Source organism: Prionailurus bengalensis, chromosome A1 (assembly GCF_016509475.1).
Source record: "Prionailurus bengalensis isolate Pbe53 chromosome A1, Fcat_Pben_1.1_paternal_pri, whole genome shotgun sequence".
Taxonomy (NCBI): domain Eukaryota; kingdom Metazoa; phylum Chordata; class Mammalia; order Carnivora; family Felidae; genus Prionailurus; species Prionailurus bengalensis.
Window position 1 is genome coordinate 116,377,925 of NC_057343.1, and position 20,735 is coordinate 116,398,659.

The window sequence follows — 20,735 nt, forward strand, 5'->3', positions numbered from 1 at the left end:
ATTGAATAGATAGGAGTCTATGCATTCTCAGTTCCCCAACCCACCAGTACACAACAAGGCCACAAGTTAGACTCAGCAGGGACTTACAGGTGGCAAATAGGTTCTTTGCAGGGTGGTGAGGGGCTTGGCAGACACCTATGTGAATGCACTGTTGGGACCACTGGAGACAGAAGTGCTGACATAGAGCAGGCCGGGCTGGGGGCCCAGGGAGGGAGGAGGAAAGGTTGGCAGGAAGTATAGATGCGTTCTTCCTGTGGCCAGAAAAGGCAATGCAGGCCTGGACAGCTGAGTGCTGCCCTTCCTATAGACTTCAGACCTCTACCAATGTTCATCTCTCCTTGTTCCTTCAGGTAAGAGGGCAGGGGAGAAATGATCTCCATGGGGCTGGAGAACTGAAGCACAAGGGATTGGCTCAGATTCAAAGGCAAACAGTGACAGAACTGGGGCCACAACCTAGGTTACCCAGCCCTCCTGGCTTGAGCTGTTCTTGACACTCTTGTACTGGCTGATGATGGCAGTAAAAATAATACAGCTGTCATTTGTTGAGCACCTTCTGTATGCTGGCCCTGCACTGAGAACTTCTGTCCTCTCTAGGACCCTGACGAGGGTGGGGCTGTCATCCTGTGCACTTTACAGACCGTGGAATGGGCTGAGCAAGGTCAAGCAACTTCTCTGAGGCCACCTAGAATGTGAGCTGTAGATTGGGAGAAGAAGCCCGATCCCAAAGCCCACTTGGACACTTTCATGGTCTGAAACTGTGCTTCAGGGCAGGGGGGGTCCTACCCATCCCCATAATCACATGACAAGTAATGTTTCTGGTTGGGCCATCCTCTTCCCCACCTATGCCCAGCTCCATGACTGTCCTAGGGCCCTCTGCTCTCTCAGGGCACTCCCCAGGTTTGGACACAAGGGCCTTGGGACTGCTGACTCCTTAGGCCTGGGAAGGGTGAGCCCTGTTGACTCTGGCTTCTGCAAGGGTTGTGATTCACTGGGACTGGGGTAGAAGACCAGGGGATGCACCGGGGAGCAGATTGGTGCCCCTTACGGTTTCGGGGATATCCTTGCACACAAGTTCTGGGAAACTCAATTGCTGTGCTTGTGGGAGCCGCCTGGAGTCCTGGTCAGGGTCACATACCTCCTGCATCCCCCAACCTCCCACCTTCCTGGGGGCTCCTTTCCCTTCTAGGGAGCCCTGCATGGAGTAGTCGAGAAAGTGCCCTTGAGTTAGAGATATCTAATTCTGTACACAGGGGCAGCCAGAGCAGTGACCCCCCACCCCCCAGTCAGTGTGCCAGTTAGCCAGCGAGAGCACCAGGCACAGTGTGGCCCTAGGTCAGGACTCAGTAGAGGTCACTGAGTCAGGTTTTTGTTCTGGAAGTTGGTATTGGCTTCAGATGGAGGAGCAGATTCTCTGGGTTTAGGGTCCTGGGCTATGTGGCAAGTCACTTCCCCTTTCTAGTCTCAGTTTCTACATCTGTGAAATGACAGACAGTCTGCTGAACACGTTCTCTGGGGGAGGAGTAAGTCAGTCAGACACACCCCCACATGCCTTCAGCTGGTGTTCCCAGGTCCCCGAGGCCCAGTGTTCCTGTAGCCCTCACACTGGCCACCGGATCCAGGAGGAACAAGGCAGGCTCTAGAATTGGGCAAGCCTGGATTTTATTTTTTTTATTTTTTTATTTAAAAAAAATTTTTTTTAATGTTTATTTATTTTTGAGACAGAGAGAGATAGAGCCTGAACAGGGGAGGGTCAGAGAGAGAGGGAGACACAGAATCGGAACCAGGCTCCAGGCTCTGAGCTGTCAGCACAGAGCCCGACGCGGGGCTTGAACTCACGGACCGTGAGATCATGACCTGAGCCGAAGTCAGGCACTTAACCGACTGAGCCACCCAGGCGCCTCAAGTCTGAGCCTCAGTGTCTTCATCTGTGAAATGGGTGAACCTTGGTGCTTACTTCTGGGTTACTACTCTGAGGATAAAACAAAGTGTAGACAGAGCACCTGGCACAGACTCTGTCGACGGTAGTGACAGTGGAACCCTGACGAATACCCCGAGCTGTCCTCCTGGTTGCTGTCCCCCGCCCAACCTTGGTCTCAGGGATTCTGGGAAGGAGACAGTGCCAGTCTGCTGGCTCAGCCGGCTTGGCCACTGACCTTCAGAGCACCCAGGCTGTCAAGGCCGCCCGCCTGCCTGCCCGCCCGCCTCCCTGCCTGCCTGCCTGCCTGCCGGGCGGGCAGGGAGGGGCGCCAGCCAGCTCTTCGCCTGATGCTACCCGCCCCTGCTCCCACTCTCCTCTTCCTCTCTGAGCCTGTGTGTGAGCTAATTAATCTCAGCCCCTTTGGGAAATTAGAACGCTGCAGCCGCGGCCTCCTCAACCTCGCAGTGCCTGTGCTGCTACTGGGCCCTGCCAAGACCCACTGTGGTTTGGGGGCATGGGGTGGGGGATGGGGGAGCAGGATGAGCTGGGCAGGTGTGAGTCTCCCTGAGCGCCCCCCCCCCCCCCCCCCCCGCCCCGTCCTGACCAGGGAGCTCTGGCTTTCTAGCTTCCTCCCCTTCCAGACAGCATCCATAAGGACATCAGGCAATTGCTTCGCTGGGTGAAACTCAACCCCCAGCACCTCCCTGCCCTGGTCCTGGGGCTGGTACGGTCATCCTTTACCCCACGTTCGATCTCGTTGCGGGGTCCTCTTGCCTGCCCAGTTCAGGCTGATGCAGATAGATGTAATTATGGAATTTTGCTTGGGAAATTAATTTGAAAAAGTTAATTAATTGGTGGTTCCGGAGGTGGCAGGCTCCACGCCCAGCCAGTCCTACTGACGTCAGTGCTGACCCGCCTGAGACGTGCAGCTTCCTGGGCAGGCTGGGGAGAGGGACCCCAGTGACCTGATTGGGCAGTCCTGGTGCAGGCAGAAGCACAGTGAGGAGGAAGAGGCAGACTAGTATCCTCACCCAGTGTTGGCACCTGGAAAGTGTGTGTTGACTGGACGTGCTAGATGAACTTGGGCATCCTGAGAACTCCGCCACTTGTTAGCATGTTCAACAAGCCATTGTCAAGCTTCTGTATACCAATCCCAGTGTCTCAAGTGTCCATAGCCAGCATAGACAGCTGAATGTTTTGTCCACTTCTTATAAATCTCTTTTCTCAAAACCTCTAAACCTATACCCAAAGGCTTCTCTAAAGGGTTCAAGGGACATTATAGATCCATTGTGCAGATGGAGTAACTGAGGCCCAGAGAGGATGTGACTTGCCCATCTTTTAAGCTCTGTCCTCCAGCAGGATGGCTTAGGGGGTGTATAAAGCTTAGGCTTCTTCCCAGGGGAGGAATACTTCCACGGGCAGCCCCCTTCCAAGTTCCAAGTGACAGGGGCCTTAAAGTTGGCTCTGTTCCCTAAGGAGAGGGCCAGAGAACGTGGCCAGCCCCCAACCCTGGCTCCCCTGGTCCTGTTGTGTCTCCTGCCCCAGCCCCACTATCAGACATGTATGTTGCCCTGTGTGTGCATGTAGGGGCTTCCTCCACCACCCTACCTAATCCTCAAGATGACCTAGCTGGCTGAGGCAGGAGCCTCATGCCCCAGGGCTCCCTTTGGTACATAGAGACCCCATTTCTAGTACCTCCTGGCAAGGGCCCCTGACCAAGTTCTAGTGTCTAGAGGAGTGTGGGCTCAGTAAAGTCTTTGTCCAGACTATGGAAGGATAAGGGCTGGGGCAAGAGGTAGCCATCTATAAAATAGGAGAATGAGAGCCAAATGGACCGTTAGGACAGGTCAGGGATACTGACTTGCAGGAGGTCAGCAAGGTGAGGAACTTGGGCTTTCAAGAGGTTTGGACCTGCATTCTTCCGAGCTGTGTGGCTTGGGCAGGTTCCTCAGCTTTTCTGAGATACTTTCCTCATCTGTTAAATGGGATGATCACATAGGCCACTCAGAGTGCTGTGGTGAGGCACAAGGTGGTAGAATCACTTGAGGTGTCTGGCCTTGGCACCAGGCCGGGTGGGAGAACAGGGAGCCAGTGGGACTGTGCTGGTGCCAGGGCCTGAGAAAGCCCACAGGGTTTTGGAAGGGAATCTGGTGCATGTGGTTGGACCGAGGAACTGGAGGACACAAGAGGAGGTGATACTTGTGGGGTACCCAGGGGCCAACAGCTTGCAGCCCAGAGCCCTGGGGCCCTCTAGGGGGAGTCATTCCGTACAGCATCACTCCCAGATTTGTTTAGCACGTTCCCTCAGGACGTTCCCACGACCCAAATGGGACCTGCAGTTAATTGTGTAGGCCTCACCTGATGGTTGTTCAGAATAAAAGTGACCATCATGGACAGGCTGAGCTGGGCACTTTGCATCCCACAGCACTCTGATGTGGTCTGTACTGAATTTCTTCAAGGTCTGACTTGAAGGCTTGGGTTTAAGCAGGCCATACCTATTCCCTGAGCATCCTGTGTAAGCTGAGTATAGGGTCAGAAGGGAGAAGAAGCTTCTTCAACCCACCTTCCCTCCACGAAGCTCTATGGTACTGCCTTCCAGCTCGTTAGACCATTGGCTGAGTGTTCAGGGCTCTCTGCACAGACTGTTAAACACTCCTGTGAGTGTATCTGTCCATAGGTGCCATATATAGCACCCTAGACTGGGAGCTCCTTGAGGGTGGGGTCCATGGCATCTCTCTGTATCCCATGCCTAGCACAGAGTTAGCTCTAAATAGGATAGGGCTGTTTTCCTATTTTGTAGGCAGACAAGTTAAGGCTCTGTGAGGACGTTGCTCAGCCAAGGTGAACACAGCCTTTTGAGGGGCAGAGCTAACCTGGCCCAGGTGGGTGTGGGGCTGCTGGTGCCCTCCTGGGGACCTTGTGTGGGCCTCAGTACCTTCCCTGACTTCCCTGGGGCCTGCAGCTCCTGATCCACTTGGCGGGCAGTGTTCCCAGTATCCAGGCTTAAGCCCTGTGCTCCCGAGAGTGGGGAGTGAGGAGTACTGGCATCAGAGTGTCAGAGGGCAGATCTTAATCTCTCCAAGCCTCAGTTTCTTCATCTGTGAAATGGGGATCTTGGTACTTCTGCCTGGTAGAGCTTGGGGATGGGGGAGTGGTTACAAGAAATAATGCATGTGTTCTTAGCTCCATGCCTCCTTAAGTGTTCCGCCATGGTTATTATTATTGTTTACACTGTTATTGTGTTATCATTACGTTATTATTCACGCTCTCGGGGCCCCAGCGGCTGCTGTGGCTTTGGGCCTGGACACAGAGCTCTCGTCTGCAGAGAAGGAGTTACAGTTTCTAATTAGTGCCCCAAGGAGAGGGCCTAGGTTTTTATTTTTTCTGGAGGATCCCACCTGCCCAAGGCTTCCCCAGCCCCTGTCATACCCTCCCCAGCCTCAGGTAGGGGGCCTGGCTCCAGGCAAAAGCCTCCCCAAATTTCCCCTGCCACTCCCCCCGCCTCGCAGACCTCTGGGGCCATGAATCATTTATGAGGCAAAAATGAAACCAATTAAGGACAAACTTTGAAAGCCTCTAATTGCTGCGCCTGGTGGCACCGAGGAATGAGGGGAGGCAGGCCTGCTCGGTGCGGAATCTCCTTGGCCCGGTCCTTCCCAGGCCGCCTGTCCCACAGCGTCTCAGGGCGCCGCGTCCTCCCGGCTCCCCGCCGCCTCCCGGCCGGCCGCGGACGTGCCTGCGCGGCTCTGGCTGCTGCGTCTGCCGCCCCGGCGCCCGGCCGGGTCCCAGGCCGACTAATTAGGCCCGGCTCCCCTCCCCGCGCCGCCCGCTCCAGGCCCGAGGTGATGGCGGCTGTTCCTGCCGTTCTGGGGCCTGTGCCCCAGAGCTGGCCGCGTTTCTCGGGGCGGGAGCCAGCTCGGCTCGCCTGGCTTAACCCAGACGAGCCCAGGACGCCCTGTCCCTGAACTGGGAGGCTGGGGCTCCCCACGCCCCCACAGTGGGGTACAGGCGAGGGCAGGCTTCCGTCGGTGCTGGGGCACATGGTTGGACAGTGCCATTCAGTTTCAGGCAGAGCCGCTCTGCTCAGCACAGCAAGAGTGGAAGGAGCTGGAGGGGGGGGGGGTGTGGGGGGGGTGGCTGATGAGAGGGAAGCTGGGAGATGCAGGGCAAGGGGTAGGGCGGGGTATTGAGCTCCTGAAATGTTGCAGCGGAACCCACCTCTTCCCCTCAGCTTTGTCAGGAACACAGTGACCTAATGCAGATTCCTTAGCCTTAGTTTCCCTGTTTGTAAATTATCAGAACTGACCAATCTTCTCCTGATTCGAGATTTGAGGAACTGGGCTTTATATCCCCTACTTCCCTCTCTTGTGAGCTCTGGGAGGGTGGAGGTCAGGGTCTGGAGTATGGACCCAGCAGGGCCTGCCTCACTGCCATGAGCTCTGGGCACGGGTGACCAGCCTGCTCGCTGTGCTGAGGGCCAGGCAGGCCCTGGGCACTCAGGCACGTTGTTTGCTGAAACCAAATTTCTGTGCTTGTGTTTTTCCATAATTATATTAGCAGGTGGGATTTTTCCTCAGGGAGGCAGTGGGAGGGGGAGCGCCATGGCAGTGTCCCCGCCTGCTCTGAGCGTGAGCTCACACTCAGCTCTGCCCGCCCGCCTGTAATGATTTTTTAATTATGCAGCCAGTGCTCGGAATTGTTAATCCGCCTCCAGCCCAGCATCCCCTCTTGCAGCTCACACCCCAGCCCCTCACTGGTGTCCCCAGAGTGGTGGTGCCCAGCCGGGTGTCCATCACCGATGCTTAAAGTCCCCACCACAGTGAGAAAGAGGTTAGGCAGAGAGGGCCGCAGGGGTAACTCTGCTCCATGTGCATGTGACAGAACTTGGTGGTGGTGGGGCCTGTGGCTCTCTTTGTCCTCCTTCCCTCCTTTAGCCCCAGCATGGCTTGTACCATGGCTCCAGGATAGCTGTGGCTCTGGACAGGGACAGAAGAGGGATCAGTGCCCACCCCTGAGTGATTTGGCCACACCCATTTCAGAGACATTAGCCCCACTCTCCAGCCTTGTGTGACCCCAAGGACACACACAAGTATGATCTTTGTCTCTGTCACACACACAGTCACACTCTGCTTCCCTTCCACTCAGACTCACAGCTACACAAGCACAATAGCATGCTCTGTGTTTCTCACACACATAGCCACACCTGAGGGCCAGGGTGCCCTCAGGAGACCACATAGCTGCCTCCCATGGCCTACAGTGCCCTGCCCCCACTCCCTTGCCTTCATACCTTCCACCCCCACCCCCTAACTGGGATGCACTCTGAGGCCTTCCTTCTCCCACCGGGTGCAGTGGCTGCCTGTTGTGGCTGGGCCTGCCTGGACATCCATCGACCTGGCCTGGGGGAGGTGGCGGGGGTGGGGGCTGTTCTGCAGCACCGTGGCGGCGGCTCCTCTCCAGGCGCCCAGCTGTGGCATCTGTCAAGGTCAGATAGCGACTCCGGAACCAGCCGGCTCGGCCCCATGGCCCCTCTCGCCTCATTATTTTTGTGTTCCGGGGCTGCGGCGACACCTCCCTCCTTCCTCCTCAGCCTCCTGCCTCATGCCTGCCTCCCCCACGCCTCTGCAGGGAGGGCCTGCGGTCTGGGGGCTTTTGTTTTCCAGTTTTTTCCACGCTCAGGCCAGGCAGGCTGGGTAAGACGCTGGTCAGAGCTGTTAAGTCTTGAACAACAGGCAAGGAAGGTGCCTCCCTCGTGACTGGGACAGGCTTTCGGCTAGTGGAACCCTGGGTTGGTTTCTCAGGGGGACAAACTGAACGTGGGTGGAACCCAACCCCCACCAAAGCTCAAGCACACCTGTGCGTAGCTTCCTGTTTCCATAGGGGCCCCAGCACCTGGCACCAGTTCCTGTCTGCACCATCCCCATTCCAGTCAGGCCCCACATTCACATCTCAGAACCCCTAGAGGCCCTGATACAATTCCGTGTGTGCACATGCACACAAACACACTGGTATACACACGGCGGCAGTGTGTTGACACTCATGGGCCAGAAGAACCCACAAACATCTACCCGCCACGTAAACCACTATACTGTACACACATGCACACTGAGGCGTATGCTCACATCCACCGATGTAGATAACACACTCTGCTTGTACACACAAGGAGGTAACACGGTCACAGACATTCACCTGCTCTGGTTTATAAGCCTCATGTATACATCAGTGTTCACACCCACAGAGTGACATCTTGAGTCTGTGCACTCACACCTGGGCACACCCGGAGTTCCCAGACACACACACACATGCACACAGCACGCGCAGTATCTGACACACCTCCCAGGTGGATACATGCAGATATCCTGGTCCATAGTGCTGTTCTTCACGATACGCACTCCAGCCAGAGCTCACTCCCTGGGGCCCAGTGTTCCCTGAGCACATTTATACCACCCAGGAGGCATTTGTCCCTGAAATGCTGGAGTGAGCTTGAGGCCTCCCCCTTGATGTGCTCTGTGTGTCCAGGGAGCCCCTGGAGAGTGGGAAATGGTGGTTGACAGATGGACTGTCCTACCAGCCTGGTCAGCCTCTTTATGTAGACCAACCTGGGCCCAAGAACACCAAGATGGAGTGTGACGGGGGCGGGTCCCGGGTTCACATGGTGAACTTGGTGGCTTCTGGCAGAGAGGGCGGCCTCGGGTGGGATGGCCTCTCAGGTTCTGTTTCTGGGTCCCTGGCCACCACCAGCCCCCAGTTAGGGTGTGTAAGTGTTGGGGGAATGAGATGTGGGCAGACTCCAGGCCCCCCAGAGTCTCTGGGGTAGTCCTGGCCATCCACTCACTTCCTCCGCCAGCTGTGGACTGCTGTGACCACCCTTGAGAGGGGGAGGTAGCTGGAGGTTTAGCAGTGACAGGGCCCCCACCCCCCAGGAAACTCAAAACCCTGGGCCAGCCGCGGGTGGCGGGTTGGGGCAGGCACAAAGAGGGCCTCTGTGCGGCCCGGCTGGGCTGCCCACAGGATTCTGGGGGAGGAGGCAGGAGCCGGTTTCCGTCCCATTCTGCTTCCTGCGGAGGCCGCCGGAATGCCCGGAGCTCTGGCCTAGCCTGGCCCGTCCGGCCCACCCGCAGCCCCTTCCCCTGTCTTTTCCTGGGCCTTAGGGTACAGCTGCAGAGTTCTCTGCAACAGTGCCTTCACATGTTTGCCCAGAGCCTGAGAGCCATCCCCCAGAACCCATGGGAAACCTAGGGGTTTCCCCTAGGCTGGGCTGAACTGGACCTCATCCTCCAGCCATAATCCTTCCTTCCATGTCCCTCAGAGCCCTTGGCCAGTGTTGGAGAGCCAGGCCTTGGGGTCACACAGACCTGGTTTCCAAATCCTGGCTTTGCCACTTATTGACCTTGTGACCTTAGGCAGGTGACTTTACTTCCCTGAGTCCCACCCTGTAAATGGGTGACAATACTAGTTAAAGAGTTACAGAAAGAATTCAGTGAGAAAATATGTGTAAAATGCTTAGCACAGTACCTGGTAGAGTGAGTGTGCGTTATTAGGGTCTGCTATTACGTCTTCTGGGGACATAGGATTGGGAAGGAGCTAGATGCTCCTCTCCCAAATAGGTCTTATATGTGGGGCTTTTTCTCAACCCTATGACCTATTCAAAACCCTTCTCTCCAGTCTTTAGTTTCCCTATCTGCAAATCACATCACAGGCAGATTCAAGTTCTCTGGGATTTAGAGGATGGGAGGGGGTCACTATCTAGAGTCTTTTTCTCTGTGTCTCTCTACCTTTTTCCTCGTGGGCCCCTCAGGGATAGTGACTTTTTACAGTTTGGGGTGAGGAATAAGATCCATTCTCCATTTTACAGATGGGAGACTGAGGCTCAGTGTAGGCGAGAGGTTTGGTCAAGTCAACAGGAAGAGACAGGATGGAGCCAGAAACCTAGACTTTAGGACTCCTGTCCCCTACATGGTCCTGTTAACACCCTTGCTCCCCACACACAAGCCCTGGAAAGATAGATCCCCCTCCTCTAATTCCTTGGCCCACTTATGTTGAGCTAGCCTTCCTCAGCTTACCCAGCAGGAGGGAGATCCTGAGTGAGTGAGGGGGTGGGCTCTGATCCCAGGTCGGTGTCAGCTTGGTCATTACTTTGGGAAACGTTAGTCTAGATCCAGAGGGTCCCAAATGGAGAGGGCATTGCTTTGTCTACATTACAACTGTTTACCGAACTGCCCGCTCTAAATGGGGCAATAATCATCTTCCTTCAGAAGGTGTGTAGGAAGATTCAGTGAGACAAGGAATACAGTGTCTGGCACACGGGAAGTCCTCGTTCCTTAACATATTAGCTATTACCCTCCTGGTTCCATGTGATAGACAGAGAAACAGACTCAGAGGCCTTATGCCAAGGTCACACAGAGAGTAAGGACTCTTCTGATCCTTCCGCTCTTCTAGGGAGGGAACCTGGCTTGACAGAGGTACCTGGTAAGGAAGGCTTTGTCTTTATCTGAAGTGTCCCAGATCACTCCCTAGAGCTACAGGTCAGGGCACACTGCCTGCCTGGGGCCTCAGTGTTCTTGTCCATGAAATGGGCTGACCCCCTCCTCCAGCTGTTTTTTGAGAGCTCTGTAAAGGAGAGTAGAGTACCGTGTACTCCTGGGGTCTTCTTTAGCGTGTTTCATTCTTCACGTAATGGGGTTTGTGCCTGCCCTAGGTGAAGGGGTCTAAGAGGGTCAGGGGTATGGAGTCAGGGAAACAGAACTGTAGCCCCCTGCTGTCTTTGGTAGTTGGTCTTGGGGGGTTATTAGTCCTGAGGAAATTCTAGTAGTACTGAGGACATGTCCTACCCCAGGCCATCTGCTGGGTGTTAGCAGTGGTTAGTGTGTGCTCGAATGTGTGTTCACCTATAGCTGGATGTGTGCCCTGCTGCATTTCTCCCAGCCTCCAAGACCACTGTCTCTATGTGCATCTACTTGGGCCTGAGTGGGGCTTTTTTTCCCCTCTGGAAACTCCCTAGGCTGAATCATGGAAATCAGAGACGCCACCCCCAATCCCGCCCTCCACCCCCCCCCCCGCCCCCCGGCTTGCTCAGCTCATCTAAGTTCAACCACCATAGCCTGTGGTCTGTTCTCTTCACCACCGCTGCTTTGCCCACCATCAGTCTGTCTGTCCATCTCACCTCCCCTGGAGGCCAAGAAGACCAGCTCCAAAGTTGGTGGAGGGGACATGAAGAGGGTGTAGCAGGGATGTCAGGAGTGCACATGGAAGTGTGGGGAAGAATGTGAAGAGCCAGAGTGTGCAGGTCTGCAAAGCTGGCCTGCCCAGACGATGGCGGAATGGTGGGCCCTACTGGGCCAGTGCCTCCGGGTCCTGAAGGCCCCTCTGGAATGCAACCTCCTCCAAGAAGCCTTCTGTCAGCAGGTAGGATGGCTGGGAGTCTATTCTAGCCAGCAAAGGAGCAAGAGAGGATTGGCGCCTTGCCCTCAGACTTTGCCCTTGGTAGTGGTGGTGGTGGCGCAACTCTGTAAATTTATTAAAAATCATTGAATTGTACACTAATAAATGGGTGAATTTTATTGTTTATAAACTATGCGGGGCACCTGGGTGGCTCAGTCGGTTGAGTATCCAAATCTTGATTTCAGCTCAGGTCATGATCTCACAGTTCGATGATTCGAGTCCCAAATCAGGCTCCATGCTAACAGATCGGAGCCTTCTTGGGATTCTCTCCCTCTTTCTCTCTGTCTTTCGGTCTCTCTCTCTCTCAAAATAAATACACTTAAAAAAAAAAAAAAAAAGAAAAGAAGGAAAGAAACTATACCTCAGTAAAGCTGTTAAAAAAAAATCCTACCCTTGGCCTCAGCGCCCTGCCCAGTTGGGACTCGGCCAACCTCCCGACCATACCTCGCACCCTCTTCCTTATTTCTTTTTTTTTTTGAAGCAAACTCTACCCCCCAACAGGGGGATCAAACTCACGACCCTGAGATCAAGAGTCACATGCTGTACCGCATGCTCTACCGACGAGCCAGGGACCCTTCTTCCCCTTTTCTTAAGAACTGTTTTCCGGCTCATGTCCCATTTGGTAACCTCCCCTTGTCTTTAGCTCACAGGCTAGCAGTCCCTTCCTCCAGAAAGGCCTCCAGTGCTCCACTTGGTTGCCTTCCTGCTCTCATTTCATATTGGTTCATGTGACCACTGGCCAAGCTCCTGTGTACTCCTCCAGGGCCGTGCTGGGTCTGTATCCTGCACTGTTTCCCCAGTACCACAGGGCATGGGGCCACTTTTGGATAAATGGTAGTGGGGTGTGTGCATGTCTCTGTGCAGACAGCGTCATGCCTCCCCGCCAGTGCCCCTTCCCCCATTGCGGTCTGGCCCAAAGGCCTCAGGACAGAGCCCTGCTGGGGATGAATCCTGGCTCACCTGGAGCTCAGGGTGGAGGGAGGGCATTATCATCACCTCTGGTGACTTCATTGCCAGCTGGCATTATGAGGTCAGTAGCCCAGGGTTCCAGGTTCCTGCCTGGGCATCTCCAAGCCCCCCATGTGAAGACACGACACTGGGGTCTGTGACAACTCATCCCCACAACCACGTAGAGGTGACAGGCATGGTAACAACCCTGGAGGGTGGGGGCGGCCTGGGGATTGCTGGGTCACCTTGCCCTGGGCTACTTTGTCAGTTGCACAGGTAGAGAGCAAAGGTAATCCCAGAGCAGGGTGACTAACACTTAGATTCTGGGTTCAAATTCTAACGGTCCTGGGTACCAGCTGCTTGACCTTGGCCTGACAGCTTGAACCTCTTTGAGCCTCAATTTCTTCATCTCTCAAATTAATTATTTCTGTTTTGCTGGCCGCTGGCTTCTGGGAGGAGTCAGGGAAGGAGAGCAGACATGTAAAGCATAAGAGTGCAGGGACTGGTACACAGTAGGTGCTCAATAAATGCTACCTGATAGAGTTAGTTAAGAGACCCTGGGTGTCACTTGTTACTGGGAGCTAGTTGAAGTGGGGTGGGTCTCTGTCTTCTGGTGCTGGCTAGGGCCTGAGAGTAGAGGCAGGGGGCGGTCCCAGTGGCAGGAGAGTGGCCCCAGCTTTGACTTTCTCTCTTCCCAGTTTTGCCAGTAAGCCAGAGCCCATAGGAGGTTGGGCCACAAGGCCAGGCCCTGAGGCCAAGAACCCATTGACCCTCAGCCCTCCTTCCTATCTATCTCTGCTTCCCTGGGCCTGGGCCAGAGTGGGCTGGGGACCACCCACCCCCTGCCTCCCTTTCAGAGCTGTGGTCATATCCAACTGCTTTCTCTTGGTCCTCAGGTCCCCGAGTGTAGGATTCTCTCCCTCAGGGCTGTTTCTATGTCTGTCAGACCCTCAAGTCTTCAAAGCTGGGCTAAGAGCCTTGGATCTCTCTGAGCCCGGGTCCGTCCATTTTCTGCTTCCCATGAAGCTCTGTTTTCTAACCTTGACCCTTTGCCCTGTCCTCTCCAAGTCCCCCTTTCTCTGACCCACCCCTCAAGTTCTCTGTCTCATGATCCTCCCGTAGCACCTGTCTCTGTTCTTCTGCCCCCATGTCCCCCTCTGCCCCCCAGCTCTCCATGACGGGTTACCCCCCCACACACCCCCCTCATCCCCCTCCCTCTGGGCTCTGTCCCCACCCGTCAGCCCCTGGTCCCAGCTCCCGGCCGGCCCGGCTCCTGCATGGACAAAGGGGTCCTTTGTGGGCTGACCGCGGCTGGCGGGGCGGCGGGGCGCTGGCTCCGCATTGCTGATGAAACGGAGCCCTTTGTTGTCCCTCCTCAGGCGCAGTATTTCTTTTTGGGGGCTGGATGCGTTCCTGGCAGGGCCGATGATGGATGCGCCCGCCGCCGCCCGCCTGCCCGCCAGCTTTCCCTCCCGCTCATTCCCGCTCCGCTTCAACGCAGCCCCAGCTCCTCCCCTGCTGCCTGGGCACTGCCAGGCCCTTCGTAGCCTGGGAGGGGGTTGCCGTGTGCCTTGCAGTAAAGGACTAGGGCCTGGGAGAAGGTCTTAAGTCCTCCCCTTCCGTGAGTAGGGCAAACAAGCCCTGTGGTCATTGGTCCACTGGGACCAGGGCATCAGCTTTTCCCAGGGTCTAAAGGAGAAGATGAGCCAGATATAGGGGCAGATTTGGAGCAAGCTTAGGGACCAGGCCTTGGGGACTAACTAGATGTTGGTATCTACCCACTCTGGGGTTTGGGGACAGAATTACCTGTGTGCCAGTCCCCCTTCTGTACTCCCCACCTTCAGTTTCTGTGGCTGACACATCAGTGTTCTGCCTGCAGCACCTGTTTGATGACATATCACGTCGTCTGCTCCATAGCTCAGCATGTCCCAGGACATGGGGGGGGCTGGGAGAGGGTAATCCCTGAGGAAGGACAGAAAAATGAAAGATCAGAGAAATTCAAAGAAAGGGCCAGAGATGAACAGAACATGAGGTTTTGTCCCTACCACGAGACTCAGGATGGAGACAAAAGCAGAGAGACTCAGCCAGAGCACCAGCCCTGAACGCAGGCCCGTGTTGGAGGGAGCTGACTTCTAATTGACCTGCCCGCCCTGTACACAGAGCCAGATCCTGAAGCTGGGAGGAGGGAGGGAGGGAGTAGAGCAAGAGCAGCGTTAATGCAGCTATCGATTTCTGCCACCAGCCAGCAGGCCGCAGAGGCGGGGACACACAGGGGGGCTAGGGCGCAGACTGCTCCCCTCCCCACCTCTCCAACCCAAGGGCTCCTACCTTCTTCTGTCTTCTCCCCTCACCATGTCTGGGGCTGCTGGAGCTTGCTCCGGAGCAGGGTAGTTGAGCTCAGATGGGCAGGGGCAGTTAATTTGGGGTGACAGTCTCTAGCCTTGATCTCACTGGCCCTGGTCTCCAGCACCTAGTCAGGTGTCACTGATGCCCAGAGGGGTACTGATTTCTGAGCGAGGGCCTGAAGAGCCAGCCTGGGCTTAGCCCTCAGGAGGTGGGACAGAGCACAGCTATCCTTGGGCATACATCATCCCCTTCCTCTTACTACAACTCTGATCTCTGTGGTACCCCCAGCCCAGCCTGGACACCTTGCCAGGCCCTCCTGGGTTTGTCCTGGTAGAATGTGCCAGCTTGCCCAGCTCTTCCTTACCACCCATCTACCTTCACTAGGAAGGAGCGTTCGTGGGCCAGTGCTCTCTGGGGAGAGGCAGGGAGCGTCTGGCTGTCTGCTGACGCCTGCCATTTTCGACTCACTCAGGAGCCAGAGCTTCTCCCTTTCCTATACGCACTCCTCCTTGTGGCCACTCCTTAGCAGCCCTGCCTGCTCAGGGCCTCAATTTCCCCCTGTGTAAGTGCAGAGGGTTGGACTAGATGACCTCCCGGGACCAGGACCGGCTGAGTCCTGTGACTGGGGGATGGTGGGGTTGCCTGGGGACAAAGATGTATGTGTGCCGGCCCCAATCCTAGGGCGGGACAGGCCCAGCCAGATGTGCGCCTCCCCCTTGAGCCGCCAGCTGCTCAGGCTGGGCCCTCTCCTCCCGCCCTTCTCCCAGGGGTTGCTGGGCCACGGCAGGCAGGCAGGCAGGCAGGCAGGGAAGGGATGCGAGAGAGCCAGGGCTGATGAGGAAACGGCCGCTCCATTCCTTCTGGACAGTTCCTCCCAGACCCAAGGAGCCTGGCTGCTCGCTCATAAGCCTTAGCCCTGGGGCCTAAGCAGAGCAGGCTCTGTCCTAGAAAGGGGCACCTCTGAAACATGGATGTGGCCCAAGAACAGGCTCTGCTCCCTGGAGGGTCACACCCACTCGTCCCAGCCTGCACCAGCCAGAGGCCCTTCCTGCCCACAGCCTACCCCAGCTCTGAGCTCTCACTGGGACCTCATCCCAGACCCATCTGGGAGCCAGGCTGGAGCACAGCAGGAAGGCCTGAGTAGAGACAAGAGTGGGGTCTGAGGTAATGATGACTGTGGTTTGAGAGTGAGGAGGAATCGTGTGTTCGATATGTACACAGTGTGTCCCCGCATTCTTACAGGAGAAGGATTGTCCTCTGGCACAGTGCTGCCTGCCCTCTAGCAAGAGGATACATGCTCCTTGAAATAAGGATCCTGTGCGCTATTTGGTAACCCCTGTTAGAGTCACTTTACTTTCCCTGCAGGACTTGTCAGAGCATTGAGATAGATAATCAGTATGTATTAGGAGATGCCAAATGAGGGCCTAGGAGCAGCTTCCCAGATTTCTGGTCTATACGTTCAAGCTTTGCAGAGGCTGTTCCCAACCCCTCTTTGTAGATGGGTCACAGAAGGAAGATGAGGAAGCAGAAGGTGACTCTATAACCCTCTGAGGTTCATAAACATCTCTAGCTCTTCCCTACTACCCCAGCCCAGGAAGAAGTGGCTGCAGATCTAGGCTGTACGGATTCAGGCTGGGCTTCCACCATGATGCTCATTAACTGTAGATCCCTGCTCAGTTCTAAACCTTATGTAAAACGGAGTATTCCTAGCCACTACTTCAAAGGGTGCTTGTGAGTCTGAACTGAAGTAGTACAAATAAAAAATACCTAACCATGTTGGGTCTGGCACTTAAATAAATGCCCAGTGGGGCTTGTGGTTGTTACTACATGGGGGTACAGTTGTTGGTAGTGGTGGTGACGTTGGGGAAGGAAGTGTTTACTGCTGCCCTGACCCTATACTCTTTTGTCCCGGTAGAGTGAAGATCCTTCCACGTGGACACCTGACCATGTGCCTGCCCTGAGCAGCAGGGCCCCCCAGCCATCTCTGTTGTGGGCAGCAGGGCCCGGTGCTCGTCTGTGGACCCCCCGCAGTTGGCAGGCCCCCCCCAGCAGCGGGCTCTGGGCCTTGGCCCCACCATGTCGAGCCTCGGCAGTAGCCCCCAGGACAGCGGTGGCAGCAGCAGCAGCAACAGCAATGGCAGCGGGAGCAGCGGCCCCAAGGCAGGAGTGGCTGACAAGAGCGCGGCGGTGGCCACTGCCACCCCAGCCTCGGTGGCGGATGATGCACCACCCCCAGAACGTCGGAACAAGAGCGGCATCATCAGCGAACCCCTCAACAAGAGTCTGCGCCGCTCCCGCCCTCTCTCCCACTACTCTTCCTTTGGGGGCAGTGGTGGCAGCGGCGGTGGTGGCAGCATGATGGGCAGTGAGTCTGCTGAAAAGGCTGCTGCCGCTGCGGCTGCCGCCTCCCTGTTGGCCAATGGGCATGACCTGGCGGCAGCCATGGCTGTGGACAAAAGCAACCCTACCTCAAAGCACAAAAGTGGTGCTGTGGCCAGCCTGCTGAGCAAGGCAGAGCGGGCCACGGAGCTGGCAGCCGAGGGACAGCTGACGCTGCAGCAATTCGCGCAGTCCACGGAGATGCTGAAGCGCGTGGTGCAGGAGCACCTTCCGCTGATGAGCGAGGCGGGTGCCGGCCTGCCCGATATGGAGGCCGTGGCGGGTGCCGAAGCCCTCAATGGCCAGTCCGACTTCCCCTACCTGGGCGCCTTCCCCATCAACCCGGGCCTCTTCATCATGACCCCGGCGGGCGTGTTCCTGGCCGAGAGTGCGCTGCACATGGCCGGCCTTGCCGAGTACCCCATGCAGGGAGAGCTGGCCTCGGCCATCAGCTCGGGCAAGAAGAAGCGGAAACGCTGCGGCATGTGCGCGCCCTGCCGACGGCGCATCAACTGCGAGCAGTGCAGCAGTTGTAGGAACCGAAAGACTGGCCATCAGATTTGCAAATTCAGAAAATGTGAGGAACTCAAAAAGAAGCCTTCCGCTGCTCTGGAGGTAACGGCGCCTTAGAGGGAGGTGTGTGGGCTCTTGTGTCTGTCTGGCAGTCCAAACCCACCCCCCAGCCCCCCAAACCCGCTTTTCCTACCTGGGTGAGTGGGGGCTGCTCAGCCAGTCCCTGGGCTCTCGGGTTCTAGAGCAGGCTCCCAGACACCAGTTCACTGCCCAAAAAAGTCAGAGCCACATCCTGAGATCTCATTAGGTTGTAGTTTGCAAGGCCAGCATAAAGTTCCAGGAGGGGGCCTAGCACTTCCCAGCCAGGCCCGGGGATGCTGAACCCCCTCCTGGAGTTTTGGGCCAGCTACTGATGTTCCCATGTAGGTCCAAAGTTGCTGACTTTCAGACATATTCTAACGTTTCCAGTCCATAACCTAGGATGCTGGGGGCTCTTCCTTGTCCCACTTGAGGGGTTCTCTCCTGTGGACCATGTGGCTTTGAGGGGTAAGCCCTTCACTTGCCCCTTCAGAGCCTGGCCTTTCCCCTAAGGCCACCCAAGGATAGAGCGGCCCCAGTGCTCACTGCCCTGCTCTAAGGCCTGGAAGAACCCTGCGTCTAGACATCCAGTTGACAGATTTGGGGTTTCTTGGGGCCCCACGGTCAGTCTGGCTACACAGGTAATGGCCACGGGTCCTACGGGCCTGGAGTGAGGGGGTTGCTGTGATCTTGGGGTGTAGGCAAGGCCTGTCCACCATGGGATGATCGGCTTAGAGCAGGCAGAAGGGTTCCCAAGCTGCTTTCTTTCTCTCCACCCTCGTGGCAGAGCTTGTCCCTGTGCCCCCAGCCGTGGCAGCCTAGCTGTGGTGCCAGGCCTGGGTACAAAAGCATCTTTTCAGCCTGCTGTCCCAGCCCCGGCCCCGCCCCTCTATGAGTGGGCTGGACGCAAATGTTCAGAATGGTTGGAAAACAATAATGGCATCCCAGCCATGGCTACTCCCCACCCCCAAGCCCCAAACCTCATATATCTGCTCTCCTGCCCAGAGAATACACCTCTATGCACACAGAGGCATTCACCTCTCATCTAGTGTAGACACACACATGCGTGCACAAGCGCACACACGGCCCTGCCCAGTACCCAGTCTTACTGTAGGTGCACAGCAAATCCCCTTCCTCCCCACCACACCTCCGGACACACTACACACCGTGGCATCGCTTGAGACACACGTCCGTATGCTTACATGCTCCCTCGACAGAAACATGCACACAGCCCCAGATGCACCACAGCCACTCGGCGCTTGTAGCCTCTGGACCAGGGGAATGGGTCTTCCTGTTTGGAAGGAGGGTTCCTGGACACAGTGGCTCAGGGGGCCTCAGGGTGCTCCGGGCCCTCCAGCGGCCCAGCGGGTCAAGGCTTCTTCTCTGGCCTGGTCAGGATGGCAGGAACTCCACGGGGTGGCTGCCTTTACTCCATGCCCGTCCCTCCGCCATGAGGCCGTCCACGGGGGAGCGTCTTTGCATCAGGCCCCGCCGGACCCTGACTGAACTCTCTCCTTGTTTTTGTCTCCCGCCCCCGCCAGAAGGTGATGCTTCCGACGGGAGCCGCCTTCCGGTGGTTTCAGTGACGGCGGCGGGAACCCAAAGCTGCCCTCTCCGTGCAATGTCACTGCTCGTGTGGTCTCCGGCAAGGGATTCGGGCGAAGACAAACGGATGCACCCGTCTTTAGAACCAAAAATATTCTCTCACAGATTTCATTCCTGTTTTTATATATATATTTTTTGTTGTCGTTTTAACATCTCCACGTCCCTAGTATAAAAAGAAAAAGGAAAAAAATTTTAACTGCTTTTTCGGAAGAACAACAACAAAAAAGAGGTAGAGACGAATCTATAAAGTACCGAGACTTCCTGGGCAAAGAATGGACAATCAGTTTCCTTCCTGTGTCGATGTCGATGTTGTCTGTGCAGGAGATGCAGTTTTTGTGTAGAGAATGTAAATTTTCTGTAACCTTTTGAAATCTAGTTACTAATAAGCACTACTGTAATTTAGCACAGTTTAACTCCACCCTCATTTAAACTTCCTTTGATTCTTTCCGACCATGAAATAGTGCATAGTTTGCCTGGAGAATCCACTCACGTTTATAAAGAGAATGTGGATGGCGCCGCGTCGAGAAGCCCCTCTATCCATCCACACGTGCAGAGCTGCGGCAAGGAGCGCTCAGAGGGGGAGGGAGCAGCCCACCCACCCCTGGGCCCAGGCCAGCCATTCTGCACTCGCGGTACCCAGAATGGGATCCCCCCTACCCCGACAATGATGATTTTGCAAAAATGAAAGTTCTGTTCCTTTATCCATTGAGATCTGGGGAGCCCGTGTCTCAATATTTCCGATCCTGGCTACTTCCCTTAGAGAAAATAAGTCCTTTTTTTCTGGCCTCGCTGATGGCAACAGAAGAAAGGGCTTCTTTGCGTGGCCCCCTGCTGGTGGGTGTGGGTGCCTGGGGGGGCCCCCTTGCCCACGGCCAGCTTCCTGCTGATGAACATGCTGTTTGTATTGTTTTAGGAAACCAGGCTGTTTTGTGAATAAAACGAATGCATGTTTGTGTCACGAAGCACCGATGGCTTCTTGCTCTCCAGTTTGGGGGGCTGGCTTGGGGGCTGTCGCTGGGCAGGGGTTGTCTGGAGCCACCTTGAGAAGAAAGAAGGATGGCTTGGGGACATTTAGAGTGGGGATCTCTTGGGTACTGAGGCCCTGTGGTACCTGAAGGGGGTCAAGCAGGAGCAGCCGGCCTGGCTGATGTGGTGAAAGTGCTGTTAAAGTGACTGGTACTGGAACATCTCGTCTGCCCGGTTGTACCCCCTGCCTCAGAACCCGGACCTCTGGGACCTTCACTCACTTGGGGCCACCATCTCTATTTACCTAAAGTCGTCGGGGCCTGATCAGTGCAGAGCAGCCCGCAGTACTGGAGGAAGGGCCCAAGCTGCCTGTTTGGTTTCTTTCTTGCAGGGGTCTACTGCTCCCCCAACCGCTGCGGTGACACCCCAGGGAGCAGGTTTAGCCCAGGTTTGTGGGGACCTGGCTGTGCCCAGAATGCATGCAGAAACCTCCCTACCCCCACATACCCCTCTTCAGGCCTGAGGGCTGGCTGCTGGACTGGGG

At 56.1% G+C, this 20,735-nt stretch overlaps 1 protein-coding gene across 4 annotated transcripts in view; it reads left to right on the forward strand.

The window, feature by feature from the left end:
* CXXC5 (CXXC finger protein 5) overlaps positions 1-20,187 on the forward strand; it is a 34,980-nt gene extending 14,793 nt beyond the window's left edge. For 2 of the 4 annotated variants that reach the window (XM_043574495.1, XM_043574572.1), the window contains exons 2-3: positions 16,566-17,644; positions 19,162-20,187. In XM_043574495.1, the coding sequence (XP_043430430.1) occupies positions 16,727-17,644; positions 19,162-19,206 (963 nt within the window). In that variant the 5' untranslated portion in view covers positions 16,566-16,726 and the 3' untranslated portion in view covers positions 19,207-20,187. Of the gene's footprint in view, positions 1-12,385; positions 12,492-16,565; positions 17,666-19,161 lie in introns of those variants that run through there. The other 2 variants (XM_043574657.1, XM_043574754.1) reach the window with 2 other exon arrangements.
* The last annotated feature ends 548 nt before the right edge of the window (positions 20,188-20,735 follow it).